At 40.9% G+C, this 20,386-nt stretch overlaps 1 protein-coding gene across 1 annotated transcript in view; it reads right to left on the reverse strand.

The window, feature by feature from the left end:
- The window catches only part of Trpc5 (transient receptor potential cation channel subfamily C member 5), a 148,403-nt gene that overhangs the window by 34,420 nt on the left and 93,597 nt on the right, over positions 1-20,386 (reverse strand). The window contains exons 3-5 of the mRNA XM_052170833.1: positions 17,790-18,126; positions 15,362-15,501; positions 9,753-10,075 (exon numbers count right to left, since the gene is read on the reverse strand). Of these exons, the coding sequence (XP_052026793.1) occupies positions 9,753-10,075; positions 15,362-15,501; positions 17,790-18,126 (800 nt within the window). The remainder of the gene's footprint in view (positions 1-9,752; positions 10,076-15,361; positions 15,502-17,789; positions 18,127-20,386) is intronic.

Below are 20,386 nucleotides of genomic sequence, written 5' to 3' on the forward strand. Positions count from 1 at the left end.
CTCATAAAACTTTACTGTGAAAAACAGCAACATTTCCATTGTAAGAGGTGTTACTAATCTATAAAGTGCTACGGCACTGCCAAGAAATGGAGAAAACAGGTTATGGAGACCCTAGAGGCATATCCAAGAGATGCTTTTTAGACAATAACTAGATGATCTCAAAAATCTGTGGAGGAAATAGTGACTTTTTCATAAGGAGAAACCAATAAATCAAAGGAAGACTTTACTCTTATGGATGATGTTACGTTCAGAGATTGGTTGGCTCAAGGACACCGAGTTAGTAACTGCTGAGCCAGAATTCAAGGGCAGGCCTGTGTGACCTTGCCAAGTCATTACATCAGTCTCTGTGAGATAGCTTCACAAATTACTGCTTTCTGTTCTAGTCTCCACAGACAAACATGGGACTTTGCAGAACTCTGCCTACAGCGATGCAGTGCAGACGGCTCATGATGGCACGTCGGGCGTTTTTCAAGCAAGAAAAATTGCAGAACACAAAAAAACTACTCTATTTTTTTTTTTTTGCTTTTTCTTTAAAGATTTATTTATTTATTAGGTACATAAGTACACTCTGTCTTCAGACACACCAGAAGAGGGCATCAGATCCCATTACAGATGACTGTGAGCCACCATGTGGCTGCTGGGACTTAAACTCAGGACCTTAGGAAGAGCAATCAGTGCTCTTAACCACTGAGCCATCTCTCTAGCCAAAGAAAACTACTCTTAACAATGAATATACTTTTTCAGTTTGCTCAAAAAATGACTGTTCCTTTGCAAGGTAGAATCTGGAGTATCAGGAGTTCAGTGTTGTCCTCAACCACACAGTGATTTGGAGGCAAGACTGGCCTACATGAGACCCTGTCTCAAATTGGAAAAAGAAAAGTTTTCCTCACAATGTTTTTTCTGAACAGTGCTGGAGATAGACCCAGAAGCATGTACATGCTATGCAAGTCTTTTAACCCTGAACTCTACCCCTAGCCCAAGAATTTGCTTTTTTTTTTTTTTTTTTTTTAAAAAAAAAGGAACTTATCTCATTGGATTGCTTCAGTTCATCTGTAATGTACATATAATAATTTCACAAATTTTGGGGGTAAAGTTTTGATACAGGGAGATTCTATGTGATGACCAAATCATGTTGATTGATATCTTTAATGCCTCTAGGATTTGTCATTTCTTTATGCTAAAACATTACAATCCCATCTGCTAGCCAGTGTGCAATATATACTGTCCTTATGTAGAGTCATCTTACTGAGGACAAGAACTCTGGGGCTCTTTGTTCCTATCTTAGTACAACACCCTTCCCATTGGCCAAGCTTTCCTACCCTTCCTCATTTCAGAGAGGTGCCAGTCAGTTCTAGTACTAGACTTCCAAAAACTTACTTTTTTCTCCATTTCAAAGCTTATATTTTGTTTGTTGCAAGTAAATGCTAAGTGATGAGGCATTGGCCCTATGAAGTTTCGATAGATGCCCCAGTGTTGGGGAATCAAGGGCAGGGAGGTGGGAATGGGTGGGTGGGTGGATGGGTGGAGGAACACCCTCATAGAAGCAGGGGGAGGGGTGATGGGATAGGGAGTTTCAGAGGAGGGGGTGGGGGAATGACCAGGTAAGGGGATAACACTTGAAATGTAAATAAATTAAAATAAAATTTAAAAACAGAAAATGAAAATCAGTAAGATGGGAGTCTATATAGTTGAGGGGCCAGGACGTGAGAAGCAGGGGTTATGATAAGTAGGAGAACAGATAAGATATGCTGGGAGTACAGATCTGTGCCACTGTCTTGAGCTTATGCGATGCTGAGGATAGAGCACAGGCTTTGTGCGCAGTAGGCAAACACTCTACCAACGGACCTGCATTCTCAGCGCCTCGTCTGAATTGCCAGGAGACTGGAAGAAGTCAGAGCTAAGTAATGCATTGTATCACACAGCTCAGCAGAAGGTTAAAAATAGGGAGCTATGAGGTGCAGAAATCTAGTTCTGCTATCAGGGCACAGCCAGGGCTTGGTGGTGTTTTTTACACATTAGAAGCCAGGACCATATGTAACTGCACAGAACCAGTTCTATTCCCATATTCTTGGTTCAAGGGCAGATTAGAGCCTATATGTCTGGATTTATATCATGGCTCTGCCACTTAGGATTTATGCAACTGACAGCAGCTTGGTTAATTGCTTTGGACCCTAATTTTTCATACATACAATGGGTAATAATAAGACTGACTACCTCACGGCCAGGGCGGGAGGATAAAGTGTGTTTGTTCACATAGGCCTGATTTATAAGAGCACTTGGCGCTCAGAGCACTCGCAAACTAACTATTTTTATTACTATTGTTGTTAAGCCCTCTATCCTCATATTCCTATGTTCCTTGTAGCTCTTTGAGTCTTTATAGATTATTATTCATTTGTGTCTCTCGTACTACATAGTTGTGAAAATAATACATCTGCTTCTTGTGTTTTAGAATTTTTACAGGCCAGTGGGATGCCAAGCTGCTTACCATCAAGTCCAAAGGCCTGAGTTTGATCCTCAGAACGTACATGGTAGAGAAAGAAAAGCTACTCCTGTGAGTTGTTCTGCAATACACTATGGCGCATGCTCACCCACACATGTACACAAGTGAATACAATTCATAGATGAAAACATAAAGTTTCCACTTTTTGATGTAGACACCTTTTATGTGTGATCTTCATATGTATTATTTGCATAGCTGCCCCACTCTCCACCTAGCAAGGACAAAGGCTACCTGACAAAACTACCTACACTTTGTGTGAAAATCAGTAGGATCTTTCTTTATGTCTTTCCTTCTTTCCTTCCTTCTTTCCTTCCTTTCCTTCCTTCTTTTCTTCTTTCTTTCTTTCTTTCTTTCTTTCTTTCTTTCTTTCTTTCTTTCTTTCTTTCTTTCTTTCTTTCTTTCTTTCTTTCTTTCTTCCTTCCTTCCTTCCTTCCTTCCTTCCTTCCTTCCTTCCTTCCTTCCTTCCTTCCTTCCTTCCTTCCTTCCTTTCTTTCTTTCTTTCTTTCTTTCTTTCTTTCTTTCTTTCTTTCTTTCTTTCTTTCTTTCTTTCTTTCTTCTTTTGGTTTTTTTTGAGACAGTGTTTCTCTGTGTAGCCATGGCTATCCTGGAACTCAGTCTGTAGACCAGGCTGGCCTCGAACTCAGAAATCTGCCTGCCTCTGCCTCCCAAGTGCTGGGATTAAAGGTGTGCGCCACCACTGCCCAGCCAGTGGCATGTTTCATAATTTTCTGATGATACAGGACTGGGAAGGATAGCTAATACATTGAAATGAAGGATCAAGATCAAAAAGGGAAGTCGCCCTTTACCTCTACACTCATGCCGGGGCATACGTGCTCCCCACAAAATATAATAAAAAAGATTTGAAAACATTTCAACAGTGGAAGCAAAGGGCTGAAACTAACAGATGGAGTATAAGAGAGAACCATGTATAGCTTTTCTCTTCAGCCAAGAGTCCAATACTGAAGGAGCGATTGGGAAATAAGCCAAGGGGATTTGCTGAAAACAGGCTTTAATGTGATCAATAGAGTGGCAGAGCTGGATAAGGCAATTTAAGCCACCTATGGGATAGAAATAGAAGCAGATGATCTATAATTAAGAATAAGATTGCTGGGGGATGGAGAGATGGAGCAGCCGTTAAGAGCACTGACTGCTCTTCCAGAGGTCCTGAGTTAAATTCCCAGCAACCATATGGTGGCTCACAACTGTCTGTCATGGGATCTGATGCCCTCTTCTGGTGTCTGAAGACAGCTACAGTGTACTTAGGTACATAATAAATAAATCTTTAAAAATGAATAGGATGGCTTCACGCTCGTCCATGTTGCAAATGGCTTCCTTATAGAACTGGTGACTCTAGACAAGGTCAACCAAATTCCCCAGTGTTTATTTCCTAGTGATATGGTATAATATTTATATGATATGTTACCAGTGGGAAACATCTGAGAGAAGCTCCATAGGTTTCTCTTATATTATTTCTTATGGTCGCACACATATAAATCTATAATTATCTCCAGATTAAAAGTGATAGTTATCAATTGTCTTCATTGTTCCAACTATTTGATGGGTATTTTGTATACCTTTAGGTCCTGGGCTGATGTATGGTAAGTACAAACTTACTTATGGTGGGAGTCTCAGTTTGGTAGGGACAGAGACAGACGACTAAGATACAGAAGGTTATATATTATAGAAGACAAGTGTTTACAATGCTGTATGGCAAGAAAAGAAATCTGCAGCTGAAAGAGGGCAAGAAAAGATTTTAAAATCAGAGATATTTAAAATCTAGAGGGATGGGAAAAGTTTGCCAAACTGACTAGGTGTGGTGTGTGATGGCTAATATTGGTGGTCGCCTTGACACACCTGGAAAGAGGGAACCTCTTTGGAAGAATTGCCTCCATCAAATAGGCCTCTGGGTCTTTCTGTGAAGGTATTTTACTGATTGCAAATTTATGTGGGAGGTTCTAGCCTGCTGTGTGCCATTTCATCCCTAGGCAGGGAGAAAAGTTGTGGAACATGAGACTGAAACCAAGTTAGTAAGCAGCAGTTCGCCATGGTTTGTGCTTCAGTTCTTGCCTCCAGGTTCCTGCCTTGAGTTCTTGCACTGATTTCCCTCAAGGACTGATTGTGACTTGGAGGTATAAGATGATATAAAGTTCTCCTCCAAGCTGCTTTTGGTCAGGGCCTTTTATTACAGGAAGATAAATCTAACCTGAACTGTGTGGACAGATATTCCAGGCAGAGAGATTACTGCATTCTGTATAAGACCCATGCAGCTGAGACAAGACACTTTCATGCCTCTGGGGAGCAGAAAAAACGACTATGAAGGAAAAGTGTGTAGAGGCCTGTGTTCAAATTTCCAAGCCCCCTGCATGGTATGGTACAAGTTGGGTTTATAGAGGAGAATGGTGTAGACTGGATAGGCGTTGAAGCCGGAGTTGGTGGGATTATACTGGGCTTTCTATAGAAATTTCCACAGACTGTGGAGGAACATTATTATAAGGGGAGATAGGAGTAGAGGCAGGGAGACCAGTTAAGAGGCTGTTGCTGCAGTCCTTAGGATATAGGCCTGAACCTAAACAGTGTTTCTCTCTGTCTCTCTGCTTCTCCATCTCTATCTTTGTCTCTGTCTCTGCCCCCCCTCTCTCTGTGTGTGTATGTGTGTATGTGTGTGTGTGTGTGTGTGTTGTAGGAACTTTAGAAAGCAGAACTGACAGGGTGAGTGGAAACACTCAGTGTTTCATGAAGAATAGTTTAAGCATGTCAGATGACTTGTAGGATTCTGGCTGCTGTCATTTTATGAGCTGAGGAATCAAAGAGAAACTAAGTTAGAGTGACTATGGAGATAAGTGATTTAGTTGCAGACCTTCTGGGTCTTGAGGAGCATGTGGAATGATTAGCCATGTGTTCTCAGGCCTCTGTAGATGAGTGCCTGGATCACTGAAAACAGATGCAGGACGGAGAGGTTAGCATTCTTACACTTTCACCCTGTATCCCTCGCAAACTCTATGATGATGAGCATGATGTTGCTTTCCTTACTGACTCTTCCAAGTGCAGGTGAAGGTCGGGCACTCCCAATACAGAATGCAGAGCTCAAATCAACAGCAAACAGTGTTGCCATGTAGTTGTTAGCAAATATATAGTGTTCCTCACAAAGTTTCCTCTCAAGAGGAAAAAAACTCACCACATTTTAAAGCACAATAGCAATGGTGTTCCTTGAGAATCATAAGGAAGGTATGCTTTGTTAAGTGAACACCAAACATTTTATGAAGTATCTAAACAAGCTCACATTCCCTTTCCATAAAAATCTGCCTTTCTCAGGAACCTAGCATAACTGTCCTCTGAGAGGCTGCACCGAGCGGCCGCCTATGGAAACAGAGGCAAAGACCCATAGCCAAACATTAGATGGAGCTTGGGGAGTCTTGTTGAAGAGTTGGGGGAAGGATTGTGACCTGGAAGGGACAAAGATTGTACAGGAAGACCAACAGACTCAACTAACTTGGATCCTTTTGTGCTCTCAGAGATTTAGCCACCAACCAAACAGTGAGCATGGGCTAGACCTAGGCTCCCCACACATATGTAGCAGATGTGCAGCTTGCTCTTTCCAGTTGTTCCCAAACAACTGGAGTGGGTGTGGTTCCTGATTCTGTTGCCTGCTTGTGGATCCTGTTCCCCTAACTGGGCTGCCTTGTCTGACTTCAGTGGGAGAGGATGTACCTTGTCCTGTGGTGACTTGATGTGCCAGGAGGGGGTATGATACCTAGAAGGGGGCTCCCCCTTCTCAGAGGAGAAAGGGAGGGGGAAATGGGGGAATCTGTGTGAGGGGTTACTAGAAGGAGGGGGGCTGATATTGGGATGTAAAATGAATAAATAAATAAATAATATTAAAAAGCTGTCTTTCTGATGTTCCACAGAGCAGCATGCATTTTAGATATTATTATCAATGCCAAGGTTGAAGTGTTTAAAAGAAAACAAATTTGAATCAGGGCTCTTTTGGAAGAAACCAATCCAAAGATGGAAGGAAAACTGAAGTGATATTACTGCTAATTTGGATCCAACATGACAATGCTTCTTTATCCCTGGTACCTCGAGATATAATTTCAGGTATGGCAGATGCCCATTCTTGTTGATAGGCCCTGCTAAGCAAATAATGGGAGCACTATTTCAGTTGGCCACAGGAGTTTTGATAATGATTACAAACTCACAAGGAGGCACTTTATTGTCAGATCTCACTTGGAAAGGGTGTTGGTAAGGACCCAGCCTCCTAGAAAGCACCTTGCATCTAATTGTGTTCCATCCTTTCTAACACTTTTATGTGAATAATGTAGTGTCTTGGTGCAAATGACTCCAACCAAAGAGTGAGCATGGGCTGGACCTAGGCTCCTCACACATATGTAGCAGATGTGCCGCTTGCTCTTTGTATGGGTCTCCAAACAACTGGAGTGGGAGGGGTCCCTGACTCTGTTGCCTGCCTATGGAACCTGTTCCCCTAACTTGGGTGCCTTGTCTGACTTCAGCAATTGCAGAATTGCTCTTCATAATGAAATTAGGTTAATAACCTGGAGTCCTGTCTCCAGAATCATGCAAAAGAAGAAGGCAGACTTCCTAGTGGTGAAGAACCAGCAAAATGCTAAGTTACTGTTGTACACTCTGGCTTGCCTTAACAACACTGCTTTTTCTTGACCAACTCACCCTGGATCTTCACCTTCTCCTTTTTCCTATCTGCAATTTCACTCTGATCTCTGGGAGGAGAAATGGGTGATGGTCTGGTGGAGGTGAAGACTGCTTCAGTGGCCAATGGAATAGGCCAACATGTTTCACTCCAACATGTTAACTGGAAAGATCATTTGAAAGATAGAGTGAAGAAGAATGTCTGGAGACAAACATATTTGGGAAGACCTTTGTCTTCCTGTGATGGAGATCCACAGTGGAGGACTCTGAGACTTATTTCAGGAAAAAAAGTTCAGATTTTGTCCAAACATTTCTGAAACACATCCTACCTCAGACTCTATTTCATGCCTGTTACCAGTGCATTGAATGGTGGGATTTATATGACTCACTTGCTTTCGGAACCATAGCTAGAGGCAAGTCACACGGAGAGGAGAGAATGCATTGAGTTTTCTGATGAGTACATTTGATCAAATTAAAATCCCTTTGGGAAACCGGCTCCGATGATGAAAACCTGTAATCCTAGCACTTGGGAGGTGGAGACAGGAAGAATTCAAGGTTGTTCTCAGCTACACAAGAAGTTCAAAGCCAGCCTGGGATAATATGAGACCTTGTCCCCAAAAGATAGCCTCTGTAGAAACCCTTTGTCAGTGGCTTTTGGTTGTTGTTTTTGAGATAGAGTGTTGCTATGTAATCTAGGCTGTCCTCAAACTTGTAATCCTCCCTTGTCCTGGGAGTGCTGAGATTCCAGGCCATCACTTGACCTGGCTGTGGCTAGAAAAGATTTTTCTAGAATGTCATAGTCCACTGGACTGACTTACAGAATTAAGGGAAAAATTGGTGAAAGGGGACAGCAAGATGCCTCAGTGAGTAAAAGTGCTTGTCACCAAGTCTGATGACCTGAGATTGAGCCCAGAACCTACATAGTAGAAGGAGAGAACCAATATCCAGAAGTATCAGTGTCATGTATGTGATCTCTTTCTCTCTCTCTCTCTCTCTCTCTCTCTCTCTCTCACACACACACACACACACACACACACACACACACACACACACATACACAACACATACACACATTAATTGGAATGTTATTTGGCCATAAAATATTGAAATTCTGACATCTGTAGGAACATGAATTAATGCAAAGGTTATTAATATGAAGTGAAATAAACTAGCCATACAAAAACTGTAAGATGTCACCCATAAATGGAATGTAAAAGAATTGATATTGTAGAAGTACAGAGTGGAGTGGTAGTTACTAGAGCCTGAGGAGAGGAAGGTGGGAGGGGTGGGAGAGTTTGGCCAACCAAAACAATGTTGCAGTTAGACAGGAACAAGTAGGTCTGGTGATCTCTCATACAATAGGGAGACTATATATTAGAGTACACATTGTACATTTCAAAACGGCTAGAAGAGTTTCTGCTTGTTTCACCACAAAGGAATGAGAAATACTTTAGGTGATGAGCAGGCTAATTATCCAGATTTGACCATTGTACACGGTGCACATATATCAGAACTTCACATTATACCTCCAAGATTTGTATATTTATATGTGAAATGATTAGTTTAATGACGACTAAGGATCATGAAGAAGTGTTGGGTCTACAGAATGGGTATGAGATGGGCAAAGGAAAGGACACTGAAGTGTGGCTCCTAACCTAAGAAAATCATCCTTCCTGTCTTCCTTCATCCATTTCTCCCTTCAATCCTCTCTTCCTCCTTCCCTCCCTCCACCTTACCCTTCCTTCTTTTTGCATTTGCTCATTTTAGATGTGGTATCACTGTGTAGCCTAGGTGATTCTCAAACTCAAGAACTTCCTGCCTTGGCCTTCTGCAGGGAAAGGGGAAATCATTTGGAATGTAAACAAAAATATAGAAAATAAAAATATTAAAAAAAGAAGATGTGTAACTACATCAAATTTTGTTTTTTCTTTCTCTGTTCTATTTTCACTATCATTCTAAAGCCATTCAGGGGGTAAAAAAAAAAAAATCCAAAGTAGCAGGTCTTTACAGTAGGAAGGAAAAGCACAGAAATTACCTCTCTAAAAGTTGTGGTCTTCTGGACCAACTTCTATACTGCAAATTGGAGCAGAGACATTTCCAGCCACCACCATGCCTCCAATTCTTACATTGGTCTAGTAGGCTAGCTAACAATACATTTGCCTCAAGCCTGTCTTACTCTGCCCTAGTGTGTGCATGCAAAAGGGAGTGCGTTAAGACCCTTTTGTCTTCTTTGCATTGAGCTTGACTTACAGTAGTTAAGTTAATTTTGTGGCCATGAGTTTCCTATGAATAATCTTGTGCTTTCACCTCCATCATGGCTACCACTCTTTGGGCGCTACAAGAAGTACTCAGAACTACTTTTTTAAAAATGGAATCACAGCATGGCTCGCTCTGTCTCTGTTTAATCTCTTTCTCTTTGAATACTACTTTCCTAGGTTGAAGGAAGTATTTTCTTCTACACCAGACCCTTTGGGTAGACCTGCAGAGAGCTCTGCTCTCCCCTGAGGAGATCCTGATGAAGCTGTGCATGGAACACAGAAGGAAAAGAAAGAAAGAAAGTAAACAGAAGAAAAAGTGATGCACATCTTACGTGGAGAAGGCGTTGTTCTGTTTTTCACATCGAATCCCCTTGCAGTTGTTGGGTTCATCAATAGCTCTGGTCTCATAGTAAAAATAAAGCTGGTTCAGTCCGTTGGCAAAAGCCAGTAGTACTAGGCAGTAGATAAAGAGAAATTTGAGTATATCAAGCAGCATGCGTCCCAAAGAGATCTGCAGAGGCCCTAAATGGGAGTTGGCTGTGAACAAGGATATGAGACGCAAGGAACTTAAAATGTTGGATATTGCGAAGAGTGCTTCTGCAATCAGAGTCGGGTGCCACATTTCCCATTCTTCCCTTGGACGAGAACCATTATACTGGGGGAAAAAACATAAGTGCACAGTATGAGAAGTACAGTATTTCCAAAAATTTCCCCCTTGCATTCTTCCACACACAAAATATGTACTCAACACTCTGCTTACATAAAATTCCCCATGCATGACACTGTTTGTTTGTCTTTTTGCCCCATTCAATCAGTACACAGTGCTAATAACGCTCTCCCTCCCACTCTTATCCAAATATATACCAAGCATATATACATAGCAGAAGGAATTTCAGAGCCATCATCTGCAGCAGCCACCTGTGGTTTATCAACAGACATTTTCTAACTGCGGATTTACCAGATTGTTGTTGAGTATTTCTGAAAAGGAGCCATTGGGGCCCCCAAGCTAGTGGGCACCAAATTATTTTCACTTCTCAGTGAAATTTCAACTCAGACTTATACCCCAACCCCCTCTCATTGGCTTGAAACACATGGCTAATTTGTAGTTACTGAAGGACAATGGATAGAGGTAGCCTCCTGTGCATTCTTTCTCCAGGCTCTGCTGCGTATAGTTTCAGGCTGGTAGAGAGTCCTTAGGGAGCCTTTCCTCAGAGCTTTCTGTTGCATTTTTAGCAGTTTGTAATGTATTCTACACCATTGCAAATGGCATGTCAACCTTCCAGGTAGCAAATTTAGTACTTCTCCACTTAGCAGCATATGGATGTATTTTGCTGTTTCTTTAACAACCTTACAAGTTAGAAAGGCCTTCTAGTGCAAATGAAGAGCCAGGAAGTTGAAGGAGAGGGAATAGCCAGATTTACAGAGTTGGTTGCCTATTTCCAGCCTCTTGAAGACCTCTGACTTTAGGAATGTGAGCCGTAGCCTCATGGCAAAGTGTGAGATGGTGAGGACTGGACTCCAATTTGGAAATCATCACTTAAAACTGTCTGTTCCTTTTACCTTCACAATAGAAAAGGATAATGCCCTTCCTACCTGATGGACATGTTTGGGATTCATTATTTATCTGCAAGAGTCTCTGTATTCCACAGGGGAGGATGGTATGGAAAAATAAGGAACTAATTGTTAACCTTCCCAAGGGCATGGTAGGTTTTGCCTGGAATTCAATCTGAAGCACGAATACTTTACACTCTCATTTAAGTATCACAATTTCTCAGTACAAAATGTAGGCAACTTTCCTGAGAAAAAGTGTTGGGGGCCAAATAATCTTGTGGGTGCTTCTCAAATGTGCTTCGCTTCCAACAACCAATAAAACCGATGGTGTTAAAAATCACTTGTGTGAATCCAAGGTTCTTCATTGTCAGAGGAATCAGAGAGACTGTGCCACATGTGTGCTTCTGTTTCAGATAGATGTTTTGGGGGGTGATCAGTTTTCTGTAATCTTAGTCAAATTTCCCATAAATTTACATTTTTCTTCAAAGGAAAGGAAACCCAAACCAGTTTTTGCCTCACTGTGAGCAAGTGGGTGGCATGCCTGGCTTACAAGAGGAACTGAAATACAGAATGGCTTGCTAAATATCATGCAGCAAACTTGGTGGCAGAGACAGAACTGAACTCCAGGTCCCTCAACATTAAGTCTAGCACTGCTTGCATGAAATGTCACTCAAGTGGGAATTGATCTCACAACACAGATGTTACAAAGGTCAATCCAAGTTTTGAGATCTATGTGAGAGATGGCAATTCTTTGGTGATAACCAAACAGAGCCTATATTTCAAAGTGAGAATGAATCACAGTGTAGAATTGATTTAACTTTCCATTCCCTCTCTCTACCACAGGGAAGCCTCGTGCTCACAGGATGGTGAATCTGGCTGTGTAGAATACTCAGACATGTGAAAGACAATTCTCCTGGGACATCTCTTGTTTGCATCTTATTGCTTTGGAGAAGTCCTTAGCAGATAGGTGATGAGTGTGGGAAATAAGGTTAGATTTCATCTAGCATAAATATCAATGTCATTATCTGTCAAGAGCCAGATAATGCATATGTTAATGCTTGTCAGCTATAGGTCTCTGTCATAACTTCTTAGCATTCCTTTTGTAGCACTAAAGTGAGCAAAAACAGTGAGCTAAATTTTGTCCATAGACCAGAGCTTAATAACTCCTGATCTAATACTGTAAATTTTAAAATGTATTTCTTAGATCCTCAGGGTTTAATGGAGACATCGTAATGACCATTGTGAGAGCCAAAGAAGCAGATTAGATGACACATTCTTTACCCCAACCCTAGCCCTTTGAGCTATTTCATACACTGTAGTTCTTTGTAAGTCTCTTCCTGATGATACATTTTCATGGAATACAAAGCTTGAAAACCACTAGTGGAGTTTAGTTTGCTTATTTATCAGAGGCAGGACTGAAGCTCTGAGAGGTGGAAGGACTGGTTGGTGGTAATCCACCTCACAGGTGGGCGGAGGGATTAAAATCATGTTTAATTAAGCTAGGTTAGCAATACTGGGAAAGAAATGCCATTTCTTGCATTCTTTGAAAACAGACTGCAATTTAAAACTTGGCCCCACTTCTTTGCAAAGAGGTGTGAATTACATTCTGTTAACCTAAAAGAAAAATCTGAAGAGGGGTCAGCTGACATGGGGACTCCATGATGGTAAGAACAGGAGGAGGTAATTTTGTCTATAGTAGAGTAAATGTTGGAGAAATGTCCACAAATCAGCACAGTCTTGATCTAGTCTGTGTAGTAATCAAGTTGAAGGAGGGATGGACCCAAGTGATATCCTAGAAGATGAAAAGCTGATTATTGCCCATTCAAGGGGTTGCTTGTAGGCACTGAGGGTCAGTCATATGTATAGTTGTCCTTTGGGGTTACTCTGGTGAATGTCTTTTGGTTCATGTTGCTTTAAACCCTGTGAGGAGGAGTATGTATTGTTAACTAAGTTTTCACTATAATAGGTCAAGAAAAACATGGATCTGTGAAAGCATGAAAACCTGAGTTCCGATCTCAAACACACCTATAAATGTCAAGTGCACTGCTGGGGAGAAGGGTGGAAACAGCTAGAACCCAGGAGCCTTCTGGTCAACCCATCTAACGGAAATGGTGAGTTCCAGTTTCAGTGAGAGACCATGTCTCAAAAAATAAGGTGGAGAGCTACTGAGGAAGACATTCAACAGGACTTGTTCATAAATATATATATATATATATATATATATATATATATATATATATATATATATATATCATTCTGCTCAGGGAATGTCTAAACTGGTTGCAATTTTTTTTTTTTTTGTGGATGAGAGGACCACAAAATGAAATTCTCATGTAAAACATCTAAATTCTTGAGGCTGGAGAGATAGATCAGAAGTTAAGACTGCTTGCCACTCCTAATGTTGAGGACCTGCATTCAATTCCCAGTACTCACACAGTGGCTTATAACCATCTGTCACTCTAAGGTTAGGGGATGGGTCTATATTTTCTGGCTCCCATGAGCACTAAGCATATGCACACTCATGCACACAAAATACCCATACACATAAATATGTTTAAAAATCGAAATTCTGCATGTGACATGTCTTGTTTGTGTTTCCTTTTAATGTTAAGAGGCAGAATTTAGAAACTTAGCTGAATGGGTTTATTAGACATTGAGATGGAGAAGTATTTAGCTCTTTGGAAGCATCATCAGTGAAATTAGGAAGATTATGTAATTACTTGATGTTGAGCATCTGTAGACACATTTTAATACCCCCAGACAGAAATATTTTTTTTCATCATTTATTCTAAACTTTCCTGGTTAAACAAAAACTAGTAAGTTGAAGATTACGAAGTTATGGTTTCTCTACTTATAAAGGAGATTTAAATATATATATAATATTTTTATTGATTATTTTTTAAAAATTCATAATGCAGACAGCATATTTTTTAAAAGGAAAACTGTGATATTTAGCCAGCAGAGTGCCAGAGGGACATGGAGTTAACCCAGGCTGGTTAACCAGAGAGGCCAACATTTTCTTTCCCTAGGCTTTTTCTTTTAAGAAAGTTGTAAGCATGTGTTAAATGATCGCCACACATATAAGGCATACTCTTGGGATCTTTTCAAAAATGTTTCATGAATGCATTCAATATTCATGCTCTATATAACTCTCAAGGTCTTACAATTTATGCAATATGCATATTAGGCATGTAAAAATAAACGAAGTTGTTGGAGACTTGGGGGACAGCCATATTCCCATTCTAAAAGTCCTCAATGTGAAATTGAATACTAAAAGCACGACTGACTAGACATCTTGGGGAATAATTGTCAGCCTTAGCTCATGGGGAAAAACTCAAAGCAGGGTATAAGGAGAATAGCCATGCCTGCTATTATTAAATAACAGACCTAGACTCAGACCTGTGGTTACCCCCAAATATAGTGGCTTGTGGAAAGGTGCCTGGAACTTTACTTCATACTTCTCTCATTTTGCTTGGGGAAGGTCATCTTACACGGGTTATATCTCTGCTGATGAGAGAACCAGATTCTACCCACTTATAGATCTCAATAAAATTGCAAAAAATTGCAATTGTGCATATTTTAAAATTATTTTCAGAATAATTCAAGGTGCTTATGTATGGGGAAAGTATCAAGGTGACAGGGTATGCTCAGTGTAGACATTTTCTGAACTGGGTAGGGGGATGTAGGGTGAGTGATAATAAAATTTTGTTTTTTTTTAATGAATTGAACAATTATCCTGACAGAAGACATAATGAAGAAAGCAGAGGTTATTGTAGGTAAACTCATGTGTTGTACAGTTTCCGGGGTTCTGCTGCTTGCTATACAAAGAATGGGTGGGGAAGTGGGGATATTGGCTTTGTGAAACAATGACTCAGAAGGTAAAGGAGAGGGGACACTATCTATACTACAGAGAGGAATCAGTTTTGTTCTGCATATCTCCTCATGGAGGAGTGCTTACCAATGGCTATAGCAGGGAAAGATTAGTCAGATGTACAATAACTGATATTACTAAAGTGATAACATATAAGAGGCTTTTTGGAGGTAATACATTTAGTGAATTTACTGTCCCTACCCTGTGTGAGCATCAGTGTGCCATCTCCTTCCAAAGAATGTTATAGATATTTAAGGACTGAAGGCTGAAGACAACTCTACCCTAATAGTCTGAGAAACATATAGATTCCTGTGAAAAAAAGATGTTCCTTTCTTCATTGGATTTGCTTACGTAGACACTACTTACACACTACTGAAAACGTCTCTGTAGTATTTCCTACTGCAGATGGGACACACATTAGTTTTTCCCATAAACTCTGCCTGATCCCAATATGAAAGTTTATTTACATAACCCAGACAAAATAACAGGGGAAGAAAGATGGTAGACATCCCATTTTACCTTGACGTAGGCCACAATCTTCAAGGAAATGGTCGCCAGGTAGAGGGAGTTCATTGCAAAATCCATCAGGTTCCACCAATCATGGATGTATTCCGTGAATCCACCATCCCACATTTCCTTTATCTCCCCCCAAATGAAACCTGAAGAATGGAGGCAATAAGTTTATTCCTATATCAAGACAGTGTTGAGCATCACAACAGAAGTTTTCCAAATGAACAAAGATGAGATTCATGAATGAACTGGGTCCAGTGGGTAAGACTCTAAGAGGTGGAGATCCCTTATCTTTCTTTCATCAGCTACCCCATCTCCATTTCCCAACCTTGAATTTGTCAAAGCTAGGATGTAATTTGCCTTCGATGTTCTTAACCCCCCTTCTCACCAGTCTCTCTCCTCGTTCCTGTCCCCTTCTAGCCTTGGTATCCCCCTTTCTACTTTCACGTCATATGTGTTCCCTTTCTCTAGCTCATGGTCTTCTTTCTATGTGTGTGCCTCACATTCACAGTCATGCTCACATACGAGATAATGAAGTGTTTGCCTTTCTCAGTCTAGGTAACCTTGTGCAATATATTTTCTGGATCCATCCGGTTTCTTGTATGTTTCACAATTTGACTATTCCTTGCAATGGAACAAACTCCTATTGTGTGTACGGACCCCACCTTCATTATTCACCAATTTGTTCATGGGTATCTAGGCTGGTTCCATTTCCGTACTATTGTCAATAGTGCAGCAAGAAATAGTGCAATGGTGGGATATTGGGTTCTTTGGGAACCTGACCCACAAATAGTATAGTTTTATGAGGAGCCATCACACTGATTTCCACATTGCCTGCAGAAGTCTCTCATAACCAGTAGATGAGGCTTCTTTCCCTACACCTGGCATCACTTACTTTCTTGATGCTAGCCATTCTGACTAGGATGAGATAAAATTTCGAAGGAGTTTTAATTTTCATTCCCTTGATGACTAATGGTGATAAGTACTCCCTAAACTATTTATTTTCCACTTTGTTCTTCTTTATTTTTCTTTTATGGGATATTTTCTTTATTTACATTTCAAATGTTACCACTTTTCCAGGTCTCCTCTTTGGAAACTCCCTATCCCCTCCCCCTCCCCCGCCCCTATGAGTGTGCTCCCCACCCTCCACCCACTCATCCACTCCTGCCTCCCTGCCCTGGCAATCCCCTTCACTGGGGCATCGAACCCCCTCAGGCTCAAGGGCCTCTGGTTCCACTGATGCCCAACAAGGCCATCCTCTGCCACATATGTGGCCGGAACCATGGACTCTCCATGTGTACTCTTTGGTTGGTGGCCCAGTTCCTGGGACCTCAGAGGACCTGGTTGGTTGGCATGGTTGCTCCCGTCATAGGGCTGCTCTTCGTAATTGGAGGCGGTTATGGTTTTCTCTTAAGCTTTAGTTTAGCTACTACAATTTTAGGCACTGGATTCTCCATTCTCCCCATTTTGGAATGTAATAAATTGACTTTGTCAGTATTGTTCTACTGTCTTTAATTTCCTCTGGGTGCTAAGGAGAAAAGCTCCCACTGGGTTTTGATGTACTGACCAGGGACCACATTGCTAGATTCCAAAGAATTCAGGATCTCTTTTTTCTGTTCTCTTCTCATATGATGTGTGTGTGTGTGTGTGTGTGAAATATTGCCTGATGACAGAGATGTTTCAGCAAAACTGTGTGACCATGGTCAAGATAATTAATCACCAGAATTTAAAGTATGGATCACTTAGGGATGCTCTTAACTTCTAGACTCAGGGTAAGACTTAAGATATCTCTGATAAAATTTCAAATCATGCTGAAAATGTTAGCTTGAGGTTCAGAGTTTAGGTCACAAAGACTTAGAAGATGGCATGTACTGGAGAATAGTGTCATCTAATTATGTCCAGAGGTCACAGGGAGATCAACTTTTACCATGGCTAGAATGAATTTCTCAGTTTTTTTTTTCTGCTTACTGTGGGATCAGTATTTCAATAGTACATAGAACCTGATCTAGGATTCTACAAAATAGACACAAACACTAGAAATCAGCAAAGTGCATGTGCTTCCTGGTTATTAGCAATGGGTATTTTTTAAATAGAATGCTCAGTGCTTGCCCTGTCTAGTTTCCCTGAAGGCTATAGTGAGTGGCACAAAGCTTTCTTCCTTAAGCCATCTAACATCCATATTTTCAATCCTAGAAGATGTTAGGTGAGCAGATGCAAGCTCTGAGAACATCCTTATTTTACAATGGCTCATGGATAATTGAGTGATCACAAACTAGGTTAGAAGGGACCACATTTCTTAGATTCTCAACACAGGCTTACTAGAGGGGTCCTAATTCAGAGGTACTCTGGGTACACACCCCACTAAATGCATGTCCAGTATCTTTTAAAGTGGGACTAGCAGACAGCCTACTCATTATTGTCTTTCTGTTTCACTTACCTAGAACCCAAGGTAGTATCATCCATTCCACAACCGTTGGGGGAGGTCCTTGAACATGGAGATCTGTTCTGACAATATGCTGAGAAGCCAGGAGAAGCATGAAGAGGAAGGTAAGATAGGATGCTGTGTGGCAGATGAACTTGATAAAGGGTTTCTTGATGAAAAGCCCAAGGTTGCTTCTGGGTGAGATCAGATAGGCAATGGACAGCATAGGAAACAGGAATCCAATGGTCATGCAGGTCAGAAGCTTGACTACCCAATGTTTTCTCCGCCATCCAGGGAAGCCATCATACCACAGGGTAGCCAGCAATTGTTGGCAGTTTGGCTGTGCAACAAACTGGGAAAAGAAAAGAACAAGTTAGGCACCTGAGATGCCCAGGAAAAAGTCAATGCTCATAATACTTCCTTCCACAGTCTTCTCCAGCAAGAGCCTATGTGACACAGAGGAGAGACTGAGAGTCATTAAAAGCACATTGAAAAAAATCTAGCTCCCCAGGTCTATTCCTGATGGGCTGAGACTCCCTAAGTTATGGAGGGATTGAGCCTGGGTATCAGTTTTCTAAATTTTTCTGGGAATATATGTGCATCTCAGTTGAGAATCCTGAGGATTTTTATTTCAGACCGATTTACTTCTGCTCATTCCCTTATCCTACATGAGGTCACTGTCAAGTGTACAGTTGGTTTGGGGAAACACAAACTGCCAGAGAATAAACTGTGCCTCTGGCTATGGCTTGAAATGGAAATTAGTTCCCTTTTTGATTTTTGCCTTTTTCCCATTTTGTTTTGAGTATCACTTGGCTGGTTTGCAATAAATAAGGTTGCTACTTTGCTATCTATTTAATACCCATTCTAGCCTAGACATACAACACAGGAAAAATATTTGGGGGCCAACACTGTAATATTGTATACTAACTCAGCTGGGATTTGACTTAAGGCAATTTACAAAGTGTCAGTGATTAATAATTAAGGAATAATCAGCAATGCAAGTTACCCTCCAGCTGCTACTTCCTGGTAAGTGACTCAATAGGGAGCTCAGCTGTCAACCATGATTTGAAATACTGCCTACATTTGACTATTCAAGCTTCCCTGGGGACAGATTAACATAGCTATACCATGTAGCATACTAATACAAAGGACAGAAACCTCTTCCATCATTTACCTAACACCTAAGGCAAACTATCCCAAATTTCCTATTATATTTACAATGACCAGAAAGTCTCAATCAAGTCATTCTTTCCCTGACTCTACTCAATGGGTAGACTATATTTCTCAGCATCCCTGGCCATTTGACTAAATTCTCATTAACCAAATAGGAAGAGAAACAATGTGCAACAATTCCAGGAGTGGCCCTTAGAAGTGTCGCATGTGTCTCCCTCTGTGGCTTTTGGGGAGCTTTTGAGAGCCCATGTCCTTCAATATACATGAGGAAGATAAAAAATATTCTGCTGACCAAGAATATTTATCTTGAAACATTACATTCGTTTGAAAATTCTATAGTATTTAAGCCACCATATGATTTTAGGTTTAAAGCAGTTGAAAACTATGATACTGTGAAATATAATCTCAATGAGTAAAGAGATGGCTCAATGTTTAAAAGTAGGGAGGCTCTTGCAGAGGATTCAGGTCAGTTCTAAGGACCCACATGGTGCCTAAAAAGCATTTGTAACATGCCAGTTCCAGGGGATCCAGTGCCTCCTTCTCGCCTCTATGGACACAGGCACACATACATACACAAAGGCAAAACCATCACACACACATACACATACACACACACACACACACACACAAAATATACCAAAATATTTTCTAATTTGCAAAATATTTTTATCCTTTGACTTTATCATCCTTTCCACAAATACATACACAAATCATATAGATCCTTTTTACTTTTCTAGGTATACTGGCTGGTTTTGTGTGTCAACCGGACATAGGCTGGAGTTATCACAGAGAAAGGAGCTTCTGTTGAGGAAGAGCCTCCATGAGATACAGCTGTAAGGCATTTTCTCAATTAGTGATCAGGTTGGGAGGGCCCATTGTGGGTGGGGCCATTCCTGGGCTGGTTGTTCTGGGTTCTATAAGAGAGCAAGCTGAGCAAGCCAAGGTAAGCAAGTCAGAATGTAGCACCTCTCCATGGCTTCTGCATCCACTCCTGCCTCCAAGTTCCTGCCCTGTGTGAGTTCCTGTCTTGACTTTCTTTGGTGATGAACAGCAGGTGTAAGATGAGTAAACCCTTTCCTCCCCAACTTGCTTCTTGGTCATGATGTGCAGAAACAGAAACAGTAGGCATCACAGACTATGCCAAAGAAGCCCAAGAAGATACAGGGAAGTTGAAGGGGAAAGCTAGATCTTCAGATGCAATGGAAAAGAAAAAGAAAAAAGACCACTCAGAGTATCAAGTCTACTGAGGAAAACAGATGTATAAAGAGTAGGATGCTTTAAATTTTTATTACAGTTTATTAGTTCTCTCCTTAGAAATATGCCTCATCATAGCAGATAAAGTCACCTCAGAATCTTTTTTTTTTACAGTATATAGTTTCTTTTTTTTAATTTTTTTATTCGATATAATTTATTTACATTTCAAATGATTTCCCCTTTTC

Source organism: Apodemus sylvaticus, chromosome X (assembly GCF_947179515.1).
Source record: "Apodemus sylvaticus chromosome X, mApoSyl1.1, whole genome shotgun sequence".
NCBI classification, from domain to species: domain Eukaryota; kingdom Metazoa; phylum Chordata; class Mammalia; order Rodentia; family Muridae; genus Apodemus; species Apodemus sylvaticus.